We start from the raw sequence: 19,529 nt of genomic DNA, 5'->3' as shown, positions 1-19,529 counted from the left end.
TCCTCCCCCCGCTGCGACGTGTCCGTCGCTGGGTTCGGCCGTAAGTTGAGGCCCGAGCGCCGTAAAAGGCGATGGTCGCCGTTGAGAGGCAGTGGCAAAGACCCGGCCGCTCGGCACGGCGTGCCCACGTCGGTCGATCCCGAGGCGGCGGGCTCCGTTGTTCGGGAACGCGGGGAAGGCGTTTTCTTTACGGAGGCTCTTGCGGTTGCTGCGGCCCTGCCCGTGAAGCTCCCGGGAGAGCTACGGTTTCCGCGCCGCGCATGCGCAGTCGGGACGCCGCGGCGGCAGAGGGGGTGAGGGCCGCCGCGGCCGTAAAGCGCGGACGATGTCGGGGGCGCCGCGTCCCGCGGAGCTGCCGGTGTTCGAGAAGCGGCTGCTGGTGACGGGCGGCGCCGGGTTCATGTGAGCGGCGGGCTCGGCTTTCCGCTGGGCCAGGCCGGGGCCGTGGGCCTTCTCCCTGTGGGCGCGGCGGCTGGGGTCCCGCGGTGCTGCCGCGCTTGGCCGCCTGCCTTGGGCCTGCCCCGGGTCGGTTCTGCGGGCCCGGGTTCGCCTGGGAGGCCGCCCGCCCGCCCGCAGGCGGGGAGCGCCGGGGAGCGAGGGGGGCTGCTGCCCGGCTGACTCCCGGCGCTGGGGGGGAGCCGGAGGTGTGAGTAAGCCCTGCCAGGGCTGAGCTCTCGGGGTGAGCCCCTTGTGACAAGGCTGTCCCGCGGTGCAGTGCCTCCCGGCAGTCAGGCTGCCGTTTCCCCTCACACCTAGCGGCGGTGGGCGAGGGTTGGGTGTCGAGAGCCAATATTGCGAGTTGGGAGAAGTCACTGGTTCTTCCTGATAGCTAAAGTATAAGCTTAGCAGTATAAAGTATTATAAAATGGCAATTGAATGTAGCATGTCACAGTTCTGGGTGGCTGTGAGCAGTGCTGCTTTCTGTTTCTATAGCGTGAACTTTTAATCTGATTTTTAGTTTCTTAAGAGTATACAGTTACAGGCAGTATCAGTAGAATAATGCTGACAAGTCTTAAAATAACTCTGTGAGTTCCTCTTTCTCCTGTCTGGAGTACAGCCCCCTCTTCCCTCAAAGTCTTTTGATGTTGCTAAACTTATTTGTGATTTGTCATCTCTCCGTTATCTTGAAGCTAACTAGGTAATTATAAAATGTTTTTCGTCTATCCTACAGTGCTTCACATGTAGTCGTCTCTCTTGTGAAAAACTATCCAAACTATCTGATTATAAATCTAGATAAGGTAAGTAGCTTGTTTTTTTCCATGATATGCAAAACTGTTTTAAATGACTTTTAATGCGCTTCTGTGGAATTTGCATGAATTATTGTTATTTATTAAATTTTTGTTTGACTATCCATTGTTCCTATGCAAAAAAAAAAAAAGTTAAGTGCTGTTCATGTTTACAGTCCTGTGCCCCCCCCCCCCCAAATAATTTTTTTGCAAAGAAGAGGAAGCTTTTGAAGTTCTAAACTTCTGTTTAAGATGTTTTTGCAGTTAAAATAAATTTTGGAATTTTGTGGTTTTAAAGCTTTATCATGTCTGCTTGTAAAACAGCTTTTCTTTTGAAAGAAGTTTTTACTTTCTTCTCAAACTTTCTAGTGTTCAGGTTGGATCTGAGTTAGCTTCTTGACTGTCACAAGTAAGCCCTCTTAATGATATTATCTGGGTACTTCTCTTTAGCTCGACTACTGTGCAAGCTTGAAGAATCTTGAAACTGTCTCTGAGAAGGAAAACTACAAGTTTATCCAGGTGACAAAGCCTTCTTTTCCAGGAAACTTGACTTTTTACTGATTTTATGCCTTCCTATCAAGGTAATGTGGTCTCCAGAGCTCCCTGAACTAGAAGCCACTGCTTTCATTTATGGTAAAGTGGAGATTACTTACACTGACTCATTCCTGACAAGGAATTAGTAGATCTAATACGCCAATGTATGTGACAATCAAATGGACATAACAGCGTTTACTTTTTCTGTTTATTGATAGACTTCATATTTCACCCGCAGAAGCCTGTGACAATATGCAGTACGTGTTGTCTCTTATATGTAGTAGCCTTTTGAAAGTTGGTATATTCTATTGTGTAACAAAGGTACAGAATTTATAGCAGCCTGATTATGGAGATGAGTGGCTTTAGGGATGATTGTTTCACTTTGGTAGATGGTACGGACAAGATGGACTCGGAATCAGCTCTTCCACGCTTCTCTGATGATTTTAATCTAATGATTTAATAGCTTAATCTAAATTCTTAGGTTTTGCACCATCAAACACCGCCGCTTGTCATATTCCGTGGTGTGCAGTGCAGCCTTTCTTGTTCTGTTAGTACTGGACATCAGGCTGTGCTCTTGCTTTTGCTCCAGTTGATGCTGTGTAGTTCATAGTTGTTTTGGAACAGGGTCTCATGGGAACATTCAAGGTATCCCTTTTTCTTACTAAGCTTTTGCCAATTAAATTAGTTTACTGCTTCCACAGTTTTATCTTCAGACAGGCAATGGATTTCGATTTATTGTTCGGATAAATGTTCTGACTGCTGGGTTTGTATGCTGAGGTTCTTCCCCTCTGTGGAAGTCAATACTGACGCTGGTCTCTGTATAGCTGTGATGCCTGAGGTTGCAGGATATCAGAGAAATACATAGAGTTTTATTTTCTGAAATAGGTAGTAGATGGAAGTTAAACTTACCTCTTAGATTCGGGCGAGGTTGGGAGTTGAACTTGTCCTCACCTGTTTGGTGACTCCCGTGGCTGTTTACCTTTCTGTTGAACCTACCTGTTTATTTCAGTAAGTGTTTATCTCCAAGCTGTTGGGATAAAGGTTGCATAAGGGAAAAGAGGATGTCTCCTAAGCAAATGTATGCAGTTTCAGCATGCCCAAATTGGGTTTTTGGTTATTTTTTGATTATTGTTCCTAATTTTTTTGACTGTTTCCAGTATGTGAATAAAAATGCATGAATGCTGTAGAAGGGCCTCGTTGCCTGTATGTATATTAAGGTAACATAACAACCCCATGCAACGCTACAGGCTTGGGGAGGGATGGCTGGAAAGCTGCCCAGTGGAAAAGGCCCTTGGGGTATTGGTTGACAGCTGCTGAACATGAGCCAGCAGTGTGCCCAAGTGGCCAAGAAGGCCCACAACATCCTGGCTTGTGTCAGGAATAGTGTGGCCAGCAGGAGTAGGGAGGTGATCGTGCCCCTGTACTCGGCACTGGTGAGGCTGCACCTGGAGTACTGTGTTCAGTTTTGGGCCCCTCACTACAAGAAGGACATTGAGGGGCTGGAGCGTGCCCAGAGAAGGGCAATGAAGCTGGTGAGGAGTCTAGAGGAGAAGTCTTATGAGGAGCGGCTGAGGGAGCTGGGGCTGTTTAGTCTGGAGGAGGCTGAGAGGGGACCTTATTGCTCTCTACAACTCTGCTACCTGAAAGGAGGTTGTAGTGAGGTGGGTGTTGGTCTCTTCTCTCAGGTAACTAGCAATAGGACGAGAGGCCATGGCCTCAAGTCAGGGGAGGTTTAGATTGGATATTAGGAAAAATTTCTTTACTGAAAGAGTGGTTGGACAGCATTGGAACAGGCTGCCCAGGACGGTGGACCCCATCCCTGGAGGTGTTTAAAAAATGTATAGATGTGGCACTTCAGGATGTGGTTTAGTAGGCATGGTGGTGTTGGGTGGTTGGTTGCACTTGATGATCTTAGAGGTCTTTTTCAACCTGTGATTCTATGATTTAATTCCCGGGGATAGCACAGAGTTCCAGAAGGCATCCTGTAAACAGCCAGATCGCTACGTGAAGCAGGGATATAGTAACAAGGAATGATGTAGCTGTACTGCTTCTGAACTACAGCAGGAATGTTTGCTCACAAAACTTACACCAGCATAATTAGTTCCAACTTTTCAGGGTTTGGTTGGTTTGTTGTTTTTTTTAAAGGAAGGTTGAGCAGAGCTTAATATGCAGCTGGTATGCAGCCAAGCAGTTTACACTGATAGGAAAAAATGCACTGGAAAAAATAACCTCTGATGGACAAGCCTTATGATTAGAACTGTAGCACTGTTACTGGGTTAGGAGAGAGCTGGAAGGATAAATGCTGTAGAAAAGAAGCCTGTTTTGGAGAGTAGAGGAGTAAAAGTTGAGAAAATTTGTTTAAGGGGCTGTGTGAAAGATACAGTTTTATCACTGTTTCTGTTGTTGCTCAGCACTGATTTATTGAATCTGAATTTCATTTTAAAAAAAAAAGTAAGTGTAACCATTTAGTTCAAAATAGTGTGTGAGCCTGAAGTATTTACTGGAGTGTTTCAGTTCTGTTCAGGGATGAGAAACAGGAAAGTCGGTTCATCTTCCTCCCATTTCTGACATACAGTACTTCTTTGATACTGTCGTTCAGAATTGTTGCTTGAGAACTTCTTAAAGCATAGGTGCATTTGACCTGTTTTTAGTGAATTGGCTCGTTATTGAAAATACGAAAGTCTCCCTCTGCAAAACACTCTGTCTTCTCAGGAACTATTTTGTTGAAGTTGAGCCAACGGATAAATATTATACGCTTTTTCTCAGCTTGTATTTACCTTTACAAGCTGCTGTTGCTTCTGTGTCAAGCTAAATAATGGCTTGGATGCCCGACTATTTTCTAAGTAGATCAGTTAAAAAGTTATCGGAACGAACCACAAACCCCAAATCCTTGCAAGACATCCAACCATCTATTTTGACAGAGTTGGAAATCCACTTCACCTGTTGTAGTGCCACCAGGTGTCACTGTCCGTTCAACCTCAGCATTCAAGCTGCACCACGCTGTACTTCGGTTGTCTATATTTTGGGGGTGATGCCGTTTCTAATGTTAAATAGTAATACAAATCCTGAAATAAGTTTCGTTGAGGCTGTTGCTCAAAATGTGGGAAATTTATATCTGGTCTTATTTTAGATAAGGCATTGATAAATTGCCCCAAACTCAGTTGGTAGTGCTGTTTGTACCTTCTGCTTCCTTTGTAATGGTTTGTTCTGTGGCGCTTGGAACGAATGAAAGCTTAGTATTTTGTATCAAAAAAAAAAAAGTTAATGATTTTTTTTTTCCTGTTTAGGGAGATATTTGTGAACCTGATTTTATAAAACGGCTCTTTGAAACTGAGAAAATAGACATAGTCCTTCATTTTGCAGCCCAAACACATGTAGGTGAGCATTGTTGCATGTTTTGATGTTATTTTCCATGAGTTGTTTGAAATATATGCTCATGTTTTTTGTTTTTTCTCTTAGTATGGAACAAGGGTACAGTTTGTCTCTACAAACGATGCGGTTCAATGTCTGGTGGCCTTTTTAACTTAAAGGGGTTCACAGCCTTAATTTAAAAAGTACTTCACCTGACTGTTGTCTGTTTTCATTGCGTGTGAATGGTAATGCCCTTTTTTCTATTCCATTACATTTTTAAATTCCAACTAGACACACATGTAACTGACATTGTACTGGTGGAGTCATGAAGACAGTGGAAAAAGAGTTTGTACACAGTCTTAAGTTTTTATGTGATTGGCTCCAGCCTTGCAGGAAAAAGCACAGTGTGTAAGCTGAAGGATTAGGCATAACTCCCTTCAGAATTCTGCCTGGATTCTAAAAAGAGAGAATGAATTACGCTTAAAAGTGCCTATTTCTGATCACCACTCTTCAGTAACACTGTTAATGAGAGCTATCCCTACCATACTGCTTTCATCATGAGAAGAAATCCCTGAAGAATTCTCTTGGAAAATGCTTCTCAGAATTGTCACATTTGATGTGCACAAAGTCATGAAGTCAGTGTGACAATTCCAAGAATTAAAACAGGTGCTAGTTAATTAACAGTAATAGGTATATATTACTGCATCTTACAATTGTCTTTGAATGGTACTTTTCTTACTGAGCTTGGCCCTTCCTAGTGAAAAGGGGAAGTAGTTATGCTGCCACTTAAAGTTAGACAATGCTGTTTCACTTGGAATGGTCCATAGCTAGCAAGCTTTTGCTCCTGATTCCAGTCTTTCATTGAGAACAAGGATTGTGCCTTCAAGTAAGTGTAGAAAGTCTCTTTGTTTAATAATGACCTTGCTATCTGACAATCAAAGAGCTAAAGTCCCAGGCTGTATTGCAACCTCTAATATTATGGTTCAATAGGAAGCCACGTCTTGCCTAAGTTTAATCAGAATTGTCTGGATTTTTTTATGTAGATCTTTCATTTTGGCATGCCCTGGAATTCACTTACGTGAATGTTTACGGCACTAATGTACTGGTTGCTGCTGCGCATGAAGCCAATGTGGAGAAGTTTGTCTATGTCAGTACAGATGAAGTGTATGGAGGTAGCACCGATGAGGTGAGTTAGAAGGTGCATAAAAGTTTTTCTAGCTTTGCTTGCTTTGAATAGTGAAAACAAAATTAGTCTAACTTTCTTTGGCCTCTATAAATGTATGACTTCTGAGCTGTTTCTGACAATACAGGAACTTGTAAACAAGCACCGGTTGTTTCTACAAAGCTAAGTATCAAAATTGTCCTGAATTTTTTTTGTAGCATGTTTTGTATTGAATGCGTACTACCTAAAGGCGTGAGACTGAGGTTGTTAATGGCATGTGAATACTCTCTCAGAGACAGTATCAAAGGAGTGTATTATACAACTTTTGCCTTGGAGCATTCATGAGACTTCAGTAATGCACACAGTATGTTGTTATTTTAATTTTTTTTTTTAAATTTTATTTTTATTTTTGCCTGCTCTGCCTTGACTATGAACTTGGCAGTCAGGGAACTGTATTGTACTCCCGCTAAAATGCTAACAGAACTGTAGGTACTGGCAATTCAAACAGGAAACAGTTCCTGTATTCCAGGAAGAAATATACAGATGTTTCTTGTTGTTCTATGGAAGTCTTTTTGCTTCTTGCCAGTTTATGCCTGACCTTAGTTCAGGAAGTGTAGTTTAGCTCAGTAAAAAGACAAATTATGCGTGCTTGTCTTTCTATGGCATAATAATGACCAAGGAGTCTTGTGCCATAATCCGTGAAAATACTGATGTATTTCAGAAAAGTCATGTGCACTTTCTTATTGTTGCAATGTCTTTATCAATTCCTTCAACACAACTTCAATCTGTAGATTTTTATGATACTCAAGGGTGGCGTTTTCCTGCATGTAGACCAGTGGTTTGGCTGAGACAACTTCAAGTGAACTTTTTCTGCTTCTGGGCCTTGAAAAGAGCACATTGATTTAATCTGGTTCATAGCAGAAGTTCTTGAAGAGAGTTTTTTTGGGGCGGAAGGAAGGTCGAAAAGTAAGTCAGGATCAATTAATTTCAGAGGCAGAAGTCAGACAAGAACAATGAGTCTTTTAATCACGTGTTAAGGTGATTGCTATGAATTGCACCTCGGGCAGCACAGAGTCTCTCCTTTCTTTGGTTCATTATTATATCTTCCTCCCCACCCACCAAAGGAGAAAAGTGGCAGGACAGCCATGAGGCTGCCTGTTGTGGAACAGGTCAGAATTGTTGAAGCCTTGCTTTGGAGGGCTTTGGGTTGAAATTCTACTATTCTTATAGAAATGAAGTTCATAGAAAAGGGAGAATGGACCCCTTTTATTTAGGACTGAAAGGTTAATCTTCTAGCTGTGGTGCAATGGTACTCTGAGGCAGTATGAGTCTGAACCTCCCTGTGGCAACAGTGATTATTTTACAAGATAAAAATCTAAGGACCTGCTACTGTGTGTTATTCTGCTAGAAATATAAAAACACTACTGCTGGAATTGTAGCTGCCTTCTGTGTTTGATAAATGGACTGTTTTTTGTTACTGGTCTTCTGCTGTATGTGGAAGGGTGACTTTCTCAGACTGGTGTGCTTGGATATTTAGAGATTTTTATTTCAGTTGCAACTGCAGCTTTTGTAACTTTAAGACTTATCTGGGCAAAAGAAATTGAGTAATGCAAATTTCTCTTCTCATTTTAGGAATTTGATGAATCCTCACCAAAACGTCCAACAAATCCCTATGCCTCCTCTAAAGCAGCTGCAGAGTGTTTCGTTCAGTCTTACTGGGAAAGGTACCAAGTAAGTTGGTGCAAGCTTCAAAAACTCTGAAGCCCATACTTAAGTGTCTATATTAAGTATATAAGATTATAAAAGAAAAATCAGTACTCATCTACACAGCGCCACCTCTTTCCTGATAGATAATCTTGTAGTTTGGATGTGTCGGAGGATGTCCACCACTTATTGGTGGAGATACAGTGGAGAGAGGTCGAAAGTTTTTAATTTTTTTTGAAAATCTGAACAGCAGTGTCTAAAAATGTTCTTTCATAAAATGGTCAGAGAACATTAGCAATTTAAAAAGCTGTTAAGCTTGAAGGAAATTGGTTTATATGGAAGTAGAATAAGCAAAATTCAAATTGTATTAAGACTAGGCTTATAGCGAAAGCAAAAAAAAGGAAAAAACCCTGTTACTCAGATTTGTTTATGCAAAAAGTGTTTAAAATTTTGAATACTTTAGTCTTTTGTTCTTGGTATCTCCTTCTGTAATGTTGTTTTTGACATAAAGCTGACTTGAACGCGATGTTAGTGACTGTGAAACATTGTCTTGGAATAAGTAGTAGTAAGCCAGTCTTCAGTCAACCAGATGGATGTGTGTAATGTCCTGTGGTGGTTCCATAGCAAGCTTAAGAGGTTACAAACATTTCACTTGTGGTGCTTCTAACAGACTGAGCAGGCTGGAGGCCCTTGCCTGTTTGACGGACCTATGGATAGCCTAATTCATGTGTGTTTGTAAGGGCTTGCAGATCTTTGAATAAGCGCTGTAGGTGTGTCAGTTTATTTATCGATCGGCAAGAAGCCCACAGGTTTTTACTGGTATATACTTGTTTAGGTAATCATATTCGTGTTTAATTCTCTTAAGTTCCCCGTTGTTATCACACGGAGCAGTAATGTTTATGGACCACACCAGTATCCAGAAAAAGTAAGTTAAACTTATGCTTTACTCTGAGCTTCAGTATACCATTATTTAGGGTTGTAGTGATGTTACTTTTTTTTTCTCAGAAGAGTGGACTGACTTTTTCAAAAGACATTCTCTTGCAAGTATATTTCTCCACACTTACCTGTGATTATATATTTTGATCTCATGCTAACATGTCTTACCATCAGTACAATGAACAAATGGTTTTTGGTTCTCAGTAAAGCATCGATTAGAGATTTCTAGTTATTTACATGAATTTTACTACAATGGCTTTGTTTTGTAATTTTTCTAGTTTTTAAAGGATGTTTAACTGCTTTATGTCTGGTAGGGTTCCCCTACAAATTACATTAACTTGCATGTCATGCTGTAATTAGGAATGTTTAATAACTAAGGTAAACATTTCAAAAAGTAAACTGAGAGAGCAGTATGGCTGGTTTAGAAAGAGATGTTCCAACCTGTACAGAAAATAGGTAAGATGAAGCTATAGCAATCTGATATCTGGTGAGAAGTAGCACAGAGTGACTTAATCTTTGTGTGTGTCCATATGTACCTGGCAGGGTAGCTATTTAAAACGGTTATTAGTGAGAGGGAGTTGTAGGCAATACCAAGATCTGCTACCCTAGTGAATGGAAATACACAGGCAGAATGATAGTGGTAATCATACTTATTCTTTGGATTTTAGAGCTTGTGTGTGAAATGTAGCTGTATTTTTGCAGCTCTAGAGAGGTATTTTTTAATTTGAATTGCTTTTTATGTGTTTTTGTTTTTTTGGTTTTTTTTTTTCTTTCAGATAAAAGTATTTTTCCCTACATTATTGCAGGTGGATAAGCAATGATTTTTAAAATAGTTTTTTCACTGAACTGTGGCTTGGGAAATGTCTGGCTAGAGGTTGCATGATGTTGGGAGTATATTCAGGGGATGCATCACTATTTACTTGCTTTCAGCTTATATATATATATTTTCTTCCTCAAGTATCCACTTTAGTTACTGCTGAGAACATAATACTAGGCTAGATGGGTCTTTAGTTTTGCCTAGTATGTCTGCTGCTATGTTTAGAGTACTAAGTTAACAAAATCAAACAAATTGAAATAGCTTCCTAATGGCTTCAGTTTAAAAACTTTGATAGTGGGGCCAACTCTTCTGAAGTTTCTGGGACATTATGAAGGGATCTAAGCTTGTAGCTGAACATAATATTGTAAATCTTTATGGTGCAAGCTAGTGGCTATCATTTGATCCATGTTGACTTGCCTTGAAAATCTATTGGTTCTCTTCCAAATTTTACTATTTTTATTAACTCCTGCTTTTTGACTGTAGATTTACTGCAGCTTGCCGGATGTTTAAACCATGTTCTGAACTGTTTGCAATAGTTGCTGGTAGAACCATTTTCTTTTGTAAAAATGTTACATTTGTAGCTACTGATTTGTAATGGTTGACCAGAAAGATAAGCTTTGCAGCTCAGTAGAGGCATCTACTCTTAAAAAACCCCACAAAATCCTTGCAATTTCTAGGTTTGATGCATTATGTGATTAGACTTAAGAAGACTTGAAAGTATTTAAAGTGTCTTATTAAAATGCTTAATGATACTTACTGGTGAAGCCCTATGTTCTTTGCAGAGTAACAGCTTCTAAAATAGTGGAGTAATTATTTTTATTTTTTTGTTTAATTCCCTAGGTTATTCCAAAGTTTATATCTTTGTTGCACCAGAACAGGAAATGGTATGTAATTTGACTTTTTTGTTTGTGGTATTTGTGCTATAGAACTGTAATTACAGTTATAAATATGTGGTATAGTTTGTAAAATGATAGTTTAATAACTAAGTTATGAATTGCTTATTTTAATAATAGGATTTTCTTAAACTAAAGGATTGTCTGCATGTTAGCTACTTAAGGTACCTTCGGGCAATGGCTAACAGTAAAACTGCTTAAAACGCAGTCTAATAAATTGAATGCTTCTGTTTAAGGATTAACAAAGTTTCTTGCCTTTTTCTGATTTTAAGCTGTATTCATGGTTCTGGACTTCAGAGAAGGAACTTCCTTTACGCAGCTGATGTGGTAGAAGCATTCCTTACTGTCCTGAAGGAGGGGAAGCCAGGTGAAATTTATAACATTGGAACCAACTTCGAGATGTCTATTGCCCAGCTTGCGAAGGAGTTAATCCGTTTAGTGAGTAAACAGTTACAATGCTTTTCTTTACCAGTCATTGCACACATGAACAATTCTACTGTAAACCTTTTGTAGCTCTGAGAGAGCTTAGGCTTGCGGTGGGTCTTAGAAGATAGTTGTAGCAGAACTATGTGCTACCCTCTCGGTGGCAGTTGTACTGTGTAAGTTTGCCGTACAGGCTGTTGTGGGTTGCACTGCTGCATCAGTTATCCCCACTGGGGCATAACTGGCACAATGATTAAATACCATCTGGTAGTGTTTTTTTATGCTGGCTGCTTCAGTTTTGGTCTGAGAATGTGGCACTATTAAAATCTAACAATTTGATTATGAATGGTTTGGCAGTGCTTGGAGGAAGGAGAAGTATTGAAACTGTTAGTTTTGATAATTTTTAGTAGTTTGAAAACTCAGTTTAGACAAAAGACCATTTCTGTCTGTGGTATGTGTGTTTTTTTTTAATCAGGCTTAAATTTTGTTTAAAAAAAAATTAATTTGAAATATATGTTAAGACAGTGCAAGATGTGTGGGGGTGATTTTTGTTTTTGTTCTTGACAGATAAAGAAGACCAGTTCGGAATCTGAAATGGAGCACTGGATGGATTATGTCAAAGACAGGTAAGAAAACAGTGAAGCACATGCAGGATAGCTTTATCCTGAGGATTTCTGGGTCTCTTGCCAAATAGTTTTTTGTAAAAGTGTTTTTGCTTGCAGGAGGGAAAACTTTTGAGGGAGTAAGAGCTGTTTTGTTTTCTTAATTTTTTTTTTTTTTTTTTTGCTGCTGGATTTGACATTTATGATCTGTAGAGATCACTGTATGGAAGAACAGCATTTCCATTTATTATCTGGATCCTTAGGTCACAGTGCATGTCTTGAAGGGGAATGTGTAATGTTAGTCTGTCTGTCTCCAAACTTTCTTCAGACTGCTCTCTACTGAAGTTTGCTCTGGGAAATGGGCAGGCTTTATGCAGTGGCGAAGTCTTTTCTTACGGGTAGTTCAGACAGTTTATTCAGTACTTTGTGTTCAAGGTTACTTGAGTGAGATGAATCCCATCGCCTCTCATTTAGCTCTCCTATTTTGAGTTAATGTGACTTGTTCAGACTATAGAGGTGCTTTATAGGTAAGAGCCACTCTCCACAGGCAGAAATGGGCACCTGTGGAGTGTAGGTAGTTTTAGATCCCGATCTTAAGCTGAAACTGCTGTCTCAAAAGTACGTGTAAAACTCTGAGGTGCCAAAGTTGTGGTGGTGGCAAAAATGGATGGCTTTTATAAATATGCTTTTGCTGTGTGTTTCCGTCCTTAATTCCAGGCTTGGTTTGGCTCTGTTCCTTTATCTCCATTTCTTTTCTGCAGCAACAATGAGTCTCTGCTTACTTTAGATATCACTCTCTTTCTCCAGAGTGATTAGAAATGACGTATCTGCTGATAGCAGTTAAGTATTATTATGGCCTTCAGAATTCTCACTTTCTGTTCACGTTTGGATTGTTATCATGGCAACTGAAGTCTTTTTAAATGTACTAATTCTTGTTTTTAAAAGGAAGTGTTCTTCAGAATCCTATCTGAGCATATCGCAGGACTTTGAGCAAATTGCCCTTGGCTCACATGGTGTGAGTGTTCAGTAGGTCTCACTGTAATTCAGATTGAGATGTTTCTATGTGTGTATCGGGCCCTGTCCGCTAATATTTAATTGTAAATGGGCTTGGGAAAACTAACCACATAGGAATACATGTTTCGAAGAATAATGAGGCCTTATAAAAGATTCTTAAGATACCTAACTAATGACTATTTAATTCTGTAATGAGCGACTTAAAGGTCATGGGGGTTACTTGCCATGGAAAAATTAGTTCTGCTTCTGCTTGAGATTAACATGTTTTAATAATGATGATAAGTAGCTGGTTTCTGTCTGCACATGTAGCTTAACTATTCAGTATGAGATAGTGCCTTCAATGCAGGAATGCTAGGCTAGTCTATCTACCTGCCAGACTGTGGGAATGAAAATTTGTGCCATGCCTGAATGTAGGCAGTCTCTTTCTGTGTTGAATCTTGCAGCCTGGGATTCTGTGTACTTGGTATTACGTAGTTTGTGGAGCTAATGAGGCACTGTAATGACAATGCTTTGGAAGTCTATGTGTTTCAGATCTGAAGTATGTGGATATTTGTGGGCTCTCAGGATGAAAAATATGAATGCTGATATTGGAAAACAGTGGCTTGTGTATTGACTGTCTAAAGAGTTGCAAATGCACTGGTTTGCACAGCTGCAGTGACAGTGATTTGAGTTTCACATTCATTTTTGTGCCAACAAGATATTAACTCATATTTATTATAGTCAATTCCAAGTAGTTGACTGTACAAACTGAACTGTGTTGTTGTAGCTGCACTCAACTGCTGCACATTTCTTTTGAAGGCAATTTAATCTGTGCGTGTTGATGGGAATTTTTAAAATTGAAGCATGCTTGATACTGGTTTGAAGACAACATGAAGTACTGCATCTCTAACTAATGAAAAAGTCTAATCAAGCTGTTTTCCATGTGCATTTTATACTTCATCAGACCTACCAATGACCTGAGATACCCAATGAATTCGGAAAAAATGCACAACTTAGGATGGAGACCGAAAGTGGCTTGGAAAGAAGGAATAAAAAAAACAAGTAGGACTGAAGCCTTGTACACTAATAGATTAAGTGTTGGGAGGATGGACAGGGAGGAAAATGGGTATATAGGTTAGTTAATGAGAAGCTAAAGATAATGAATTGAACATTTTAATTTTGCATAAAATTGGTAGCTTGAAGTAGCTCATGTACGTGATTTAAGAAAAAAAAGGTTAATCACAATACAGTAGCATCAGGTACTAGAATGCATCACATTTTAATGCTCAAAGTCTTGCGTAAAGAATTTATAAAACCTAAACCAGATTTTAAAAAATATTATAGGTTATAATTTTGCATAATGAACTAGTAGCGTGCCGTTAGTCATGATCTGTGGAATATTTAAATTTCCCCTGTTATGGCTGGTCAACTTGACTCATCAGCATTTTCTTCATACTAGTTGAATGGTACAAAGAGAACTTTCACAACTGGAAAAACTCGGAGAAAGCTTTGGAGCCCTTTCCTGTGGCAGAGCCGTTTGCACAGCTCACTGGTCCATAGGGTGGCGAGGAACCCGAAGGAGTTCGTTCTACCTCATACAGCCTTTTCTTCGAAGCCTGCGATCAAGTGGCCACGCTGAACTCTTAATGTATTCAAGATACATAAACCATGGTGGACGCGCAACTACAGCACAGCGCAGCTTTGGGAGGGTTTCAGCACTTTATAAGTCGAACCTGTTAATTTCAGCTTTTGGTGCAATACTATATTCTCACTAGGTTAGTGATTTTTAAAGAACTGTACAGGGTGAAGAATATTTATAATGCTATTAATTAGTGTAACTGATGTCAGATCTGCCTTATTAATTTAGAATAATTAATTGTGATTACAGCTTTTGGGACTTTCAGTGAAATTTGTTTCAGTTCTGAAATCGTTCATATGTATTAGTCTGTTTTTACAGTGTAATATATTATTTTTGTCACTTCAAAGAGTTGCTTTTTATCTTTAATCAAGAGGAAAAATGCCATATTTTCTGGAGAGTGTAAATCAGTTGATAGAAGCCGGATATGGCAGCCACATGGTTCAGTCCTTTCCTCTGTTAGTGCGGTGTTGCCTTCTGTAGATGGCGGATTAAACTGTCATCTACTCTGTAACTTTAAATGCCCCTTTTTTTAAGGGGGTGGGTGGGGGAGAAGGTGTCTCACTGATATTTCCAGAAGCATTTTCTTAAACTTTGCTCTGTTTTGCATGTAGTCTTTTTACTGTATTACTGTCTTTTACATGTTGATTTCATTTTCTTAACTGTAATTGTAACAAACCTGAAATACCGTAACAGAGTTAACATTCCAGTGATGTTATTTCCTGTGATATGAAAGCTCTTTATGGAGTAAAATTTTAAATGCTTCTTTCCCTGTAAGTTGTGGTTGGCACACCTTATTCAGTGCAGCGTTTGACAGGTTTTTTTGGGTGACAAACGTTGTAAAGATGAAGCAATATTTGAGTTTTAACATAAGGTTCGGGAGGAAACCTCAATTGTAGAAATATCTGAATGAATCTTTTTCAAAGTTGATTTAATAATAAAAGTTACAGTGTAACTGGTTTCTGTTATTTAAATAAAGATGTTGAAAAAGTAGATGGTGGGTTGTTTTTTATATTTGTTAATTTTTTCAAGATGCAGGAAGAACTGTCCTCACTTGTTTGCCTTTGACGTGGCAGACCAAGTCTTCTTGGTTTTATCACTTCGGCTTCTGTGCTTGGCACGGTCCCAGACCCCTGTGTTGCCCCTGGGCAGAGCTGCAGCAGCACAGGGCTGGGACGCTGTGGTGTACTCGTAAATTGCTGCGGCTTCTCGGGTCTCTCAGAAACCGGGAGTTGACTCTCAAAACACAAATACGCGCAGAAGTCCTTTCCTTGTTGCTCTGGGTGCGGGAAGAATGGAGCTTGGGCCTGTGCCTTAGCTTTGCCCCTGCTAGAGTTTCGGCTGTAGCGAAGCACCAGAATTTAGTGGTGCTGCCCCAGGGAGCCTGCCGGCAGTGCTGCCCTTGGACCCCTGGTGCGGTGCGTGGAGCTGTTGGCCAAACGCTGCTGTAGGTTGGCAAGCGTCGCCTGAAGAGAAGGCTGGAGGGTAAGCTGGCCTGAGCACCAAGGGTGTGTTCTGAAGCCTGCAGACATGTCGCCGAGGGAGAGTTTTCTGTGGCAAAAGGGGATGAGAATACTATACTAGAGTTGCATTGCACTGTGTTTTTTGGGTTTCTGATACTTGGTTTGGTAGCCAAAACCTCCGTTTGGGAAAGACAGGAGCTACGGGGCTTCATATGTGCTAGGCTATTAGAATACTTGGCTTACCAGGTACGTAACCTGAAACTTCCACCAACGAATCACTTAAATTTCATTGTCAAATGCACATTGCTGGTAACATTCAAATATTTTCTAAATTTTTATATTTTCTTGTGACACAGCCTTCTTACAGTATGCAAAGAGTTGCGTATCCATCTTACTGTTATGTATTTTACAAAAGTCAATACCAGAAATAGCTGATGTACTGCAGAGACCTGGTTTAGCTGTTACTTATGCTTGCTGTGGCAGCTGCTCTGAGCAAGCTGCATGAAAGTATGTATCTTCCACATCTGCTTCTGCTGGAATACTTCTAGTGTTATATGTCTTTAATTTTACGAATAGACATTATAGATTATTTTTACTAAATTATTATTTTTAATCTTGCAAGTAGGTGCAGTGTCTTTGAAATGTTAAAAATCAGTTAACTTTTGATGTTACCAGATCAGAAATACACAGAAGAAAGCAGTAGTGTGTGATTCGTTTATTTAATAGATCTTTTGAAAGTTATTTTTAATGTTTATCTGCTGAAAATACAAGCTTTGACGTTTATGTGACTGTCCAAACAAGTGATGTCACTGAGAGTGGATTTTTCAAAAGGACCTGTTAATTTTCAGTGGAAACTGTTCTAGTTTGACTGTTTTTGAATATTTAATCCTTCCAAGTGTTTGAGGTTTTTCGGCTTGGTGTTCCTACTTTTATTTTTATATGTATATAAAGCAACACATGCACAAACATTTAAAAAATATTAAAAACATTAATCTAGGAGGCTTTTGCTTGGAGTTACTTTGATGCTGTAGATGAGGTTGCCTTGGCAGGCGAGTGCTCTGGTAGGAGCATTGCTTTCACAGGAAAAAATCTTTTTATTGTGAAAGAAAACAGCTTATTTTGCCATTAACCTTGTGGCTTCTGTAGGTAGAAGAGGACAAAGGATCAACTGGTGAACTGTTAATGTGGAGAAGTGTAATGCTTTTAGGTTTTATTTCTCATGATTTTTGCTTGGAAGATACAAAGAAGCACTGCTGCAGGAGGCCAAGGTAGCGGTGTAATATACTGTGAAGGCAGCAATCTTTGGGTCCGCTTTTCTCAAGGTTTCTGTCACAGAACAAACTGAGGTTACACCAGTAAGAACATAAATGGAGTGAAGGTGCATGTCACGTAAATTGCTAATGCTTGCTAAAGGAGAAGGGCTGGCCTTTGGCGGAGGGTTTCTGCCCACGTTCCATCACGGGCAAGAGGCTCACGACAGGGAAGCCATCTGGGGACAGCTGTCAGTCCCACATCTCTTTCTGGGGTTACTGCTGTGGGTTGGATCAGATCTTCAGGAAGCACCCCCCGAAATCCCGTGTGCCTTGGGGAAAACCAGCATCGCTGCCCTCTTACCTTGGTGCACCAGGCCTGCCCTCCAGCACATCCCTTGCAAGCAGCGAGCGGAAGAATTTGGGAGGCGGCGAAGTGGGCAGCTGGGGCAGGGCTGTCTGCAGCTCACCTGCCCTGTGAGTCGTGGCTGGTGGGGCCCCTGCATGCCTACTGGTCCTGGTTTGTGCGGTGGAGGTAACCCCTGCTTTCTCCAAGGCTTTCCCTGGTCTGGCCTTGGCGCCTGCTTGCGAACGTTTGCGCGCTGCTCGGCATCAAGGGGTCCCAGCTGCCGCTGAGGCTGGTTTACATTGTCATAACGCGACGGACCAGAAAACAGCTTTTCTTTGTCCACCCTCTCCTTCACTAGATATAGGAGGAAGGCTGTGGGTGAAAAAGTGGTTTTGGTTTTTTACCCCAATCCCTGTTTCTGGAGGGGTACAAAATAGCACGAGTTCAGTTTCCCATTAGGAGAAAGTCATGAATAGCTTCGGCTGGACTCAGAATGCTCCGTTTCGCTAAAACTGAGTTCCTATGCTCTTCAAATAGCCATAAAATGCTAATATATTTCTACTTTTCAGTGAGAGGAACTTCCATACAAAAAATAAATTTTGTTGAGGGGCAAAAGTGGATGTTTTATTAAATATACTATATCTGAGACTGAATGGTCCTTTTCTTTTTGTTTTGTTTTGTTTCACATTACCTTTAGTTTTTATTTCCATTGCCATTTCCATTTCACTTGGCGAAACAAAGGTTTCTAAAAATAATAGAAATTAGAATAATCTGTTGGTCCATAGTAGCTCTGATTTTTGTGGTAATGTATGAAAAAGTCAGTAGTGTTTTGACTTCTACGCATGCCATTGCGCATTTGGAGTTTGTCGGCGCCAAAGGTCATGAGATTGTTTGCTGCTTTGGTAGGAGACACGCTCATTAACTGGTTGCATTCACCATATCTCAGCAAAATAATCATCGCCAGTGGCAACGGAAACTCATGAGAATATGAGATTTTGTACCAGTATGTTGTTAGCACACCTCTTCAGTACAATGGTAGGGAATTTATTTTCCAGCCTCTCCCCAACTGCAGATTTTTTGTTGAAGAGTTTTTGTTTTCGATCACTAAGTAAGTGCTGGCCCGGTCCTCAGCATTTCAATTTCTGCAAATACACTTTGTGCCTGGTCTGCAACTTGCAGCTCCTGAAGAAAGGTGGCTGCTTACAAAAGACTTCCAGAAGCGGGATAACTTGAGGAAAAAATAGAGTTTGTTTGAAAATAAAAGGAAACATGGGATATGTGTCACCAAATATTCATAGGGCCAGTGTGGGAAAAGGCTGCTTCTTCCACACGTGGAAAAAGAGGGATTTATTAAACTCCCCTATTACTGTAAAACAGAGAGAGGTTCGTTTGACGTTTTTTGACCAAGCAATGAGAAGCAGTGGGCAAATCTGCAAAGCAGCGTTTCTCCCCACGCGGCACTCAGGGAGCATGAACAGGCGATGCTCTCGCAGGCAGCTTTTTCTAGAGCTGTGGGATGTGCAAATAAACTCAAACTTGGCAGCGCCACGTGTGCTGATGTGTCCTCTGCCTTTGCCCTGTAGCCACAGGAGTGCGGTAACAGTCGCCTGTCAAAATAAATGCCTGATCCACAAAAAGCAATTTTTTTTCTTAGAACAGTGCTTAGTCAGGCTTTGTGGTTTATGCAGAGGCGTAATGCTCCCCTGTGGAATGTGCATCTCCAAGCAAGACCACGGAAAAATGCGGATGGAGGTGCCCTTTCTGTTCGTGTTTTACTTGTGGTACAGTAGCTGTGTACAGAATTTGTCAGACTTCTAAATAAAAAAAATGAAAACTGAAGCAAAAATACTGCCAATGCAGCGCTCTTGAACCCCACAGAATATTCTAGTTCCTGTTAGCACCCAAATAACCCAGGGAGCCACAGCTGAAACGCCGTTATCCTGATACCACCTGCGTGTAGGTGATGAATCGTGCAGGCATGGACACATATCGTTCTGTGTTATTGCTGTATTTGTCTTTGCCTTAAGGCATAATTTTATTTACAAAGGCCCGTCGTCAGTTCGTTTGGGGTGTTGACGGCACCTGGCCACGCAGGACGAGTAACAAGGTCAGTCTCATCTGAACCCTCACACACCCGTGCCGGGGGCGAGAGAGCCTTAGGAGCGTCGCTGGAAAAAGCGCAGCACGGCG

At 40.9% G+C, this 19,529-nt stretch overlaps 1 protein-coding gene across 5 annotated transcripts; it reads left to right on the top strand.

Moving 5' to 3' along the window:
• Positions 1–180: 180 nt before the first annotated feature.
• On the top strand, positions 181–15,243 carry TGDS (TDP-glucose 4,6-dehydratase). Of its 5 annotated transcripts, none has more exons than XM_075423765.1 (12): positions 181–379; positions 1,172–1,238; positions 1,677–1,745; positions 5,048–5,138; positions 6,155–6,297; positions 7,906–8,004; positions 8,843–8,902; positions 10,571–10,614; positions 10,896–11,061; positions 11,614–11,672; positions 13,606–13,703; positions 14,101–15,243. In XM_075423765.1, exons 1-12 carry the CDS (start codon positions 261–263, stop codon positions 14,199–14,201), a joined length of 1,116 nt encoding a protein of 371 aa, XP_075279880.1. In that variant the 5' UTR covers positions 181–260; the 3' UTR covers positions 14,202–15,243. The 5 variants fall into 5 exon arrangements, with proteins under 5 accessions (XP_075279880.1, XP_075279870.1, XP_075279861.1 ...); XM_075423755.1 differs by having other exon boundaries at positions 293–402; positions 14,101–15,242; XM_075423746.1 differs by lacking the exon at positions 13,606–13,703 and having other exon boundaries at positions 299–402; positions 14,101–14,156.
• Positions 15,244–19,529: the final 4,286 nt, after the last annotated feature.

Source organism: Opisthocomus hoazin, chromosome 1, assembly GCF_030867145.1.
Source record: "Opisthocomus hoazin isolate bOpiHoa1 chromosome 1, bOpiHoa1.hap1, whole genome shotgun sequence".
Taxonomy (NCBI): Eukaryota; Metazoa; Chordata; class Aves; order Opisthocomiformes; family Opisthocomidae; genus Opisthocomus; species Opisthocomus hoazin.
The sequence above is the reverse complement of the archived record's forward strand: the minus strand, read 5'-3'. Positions and strand labels throughout refer to the sequence as shown.

Coding starts and splice junctions, on each gene's coding strand:
- TGDS (XM_075423765.1), top strand. CDS start 261: ATGCGCAGTCGGGACGCCGCGGCGGCAGAGGGGGTGAGGGCCGCCGCG. Junction 8,005..8,842: donor CTTACTGGGAAAGGTACCAA/GTAAGTTGGTGC, acceptor AATTCTCTTAAG/TTCCCCGTTGTTATCACACG. Junction 11,673..13,605: donor ATGGATTATGTCAAAGACAG/GTAAGAAAACAG, acceptor ATACTTCATCAG/ACCTACCAATGACCTGAGAT.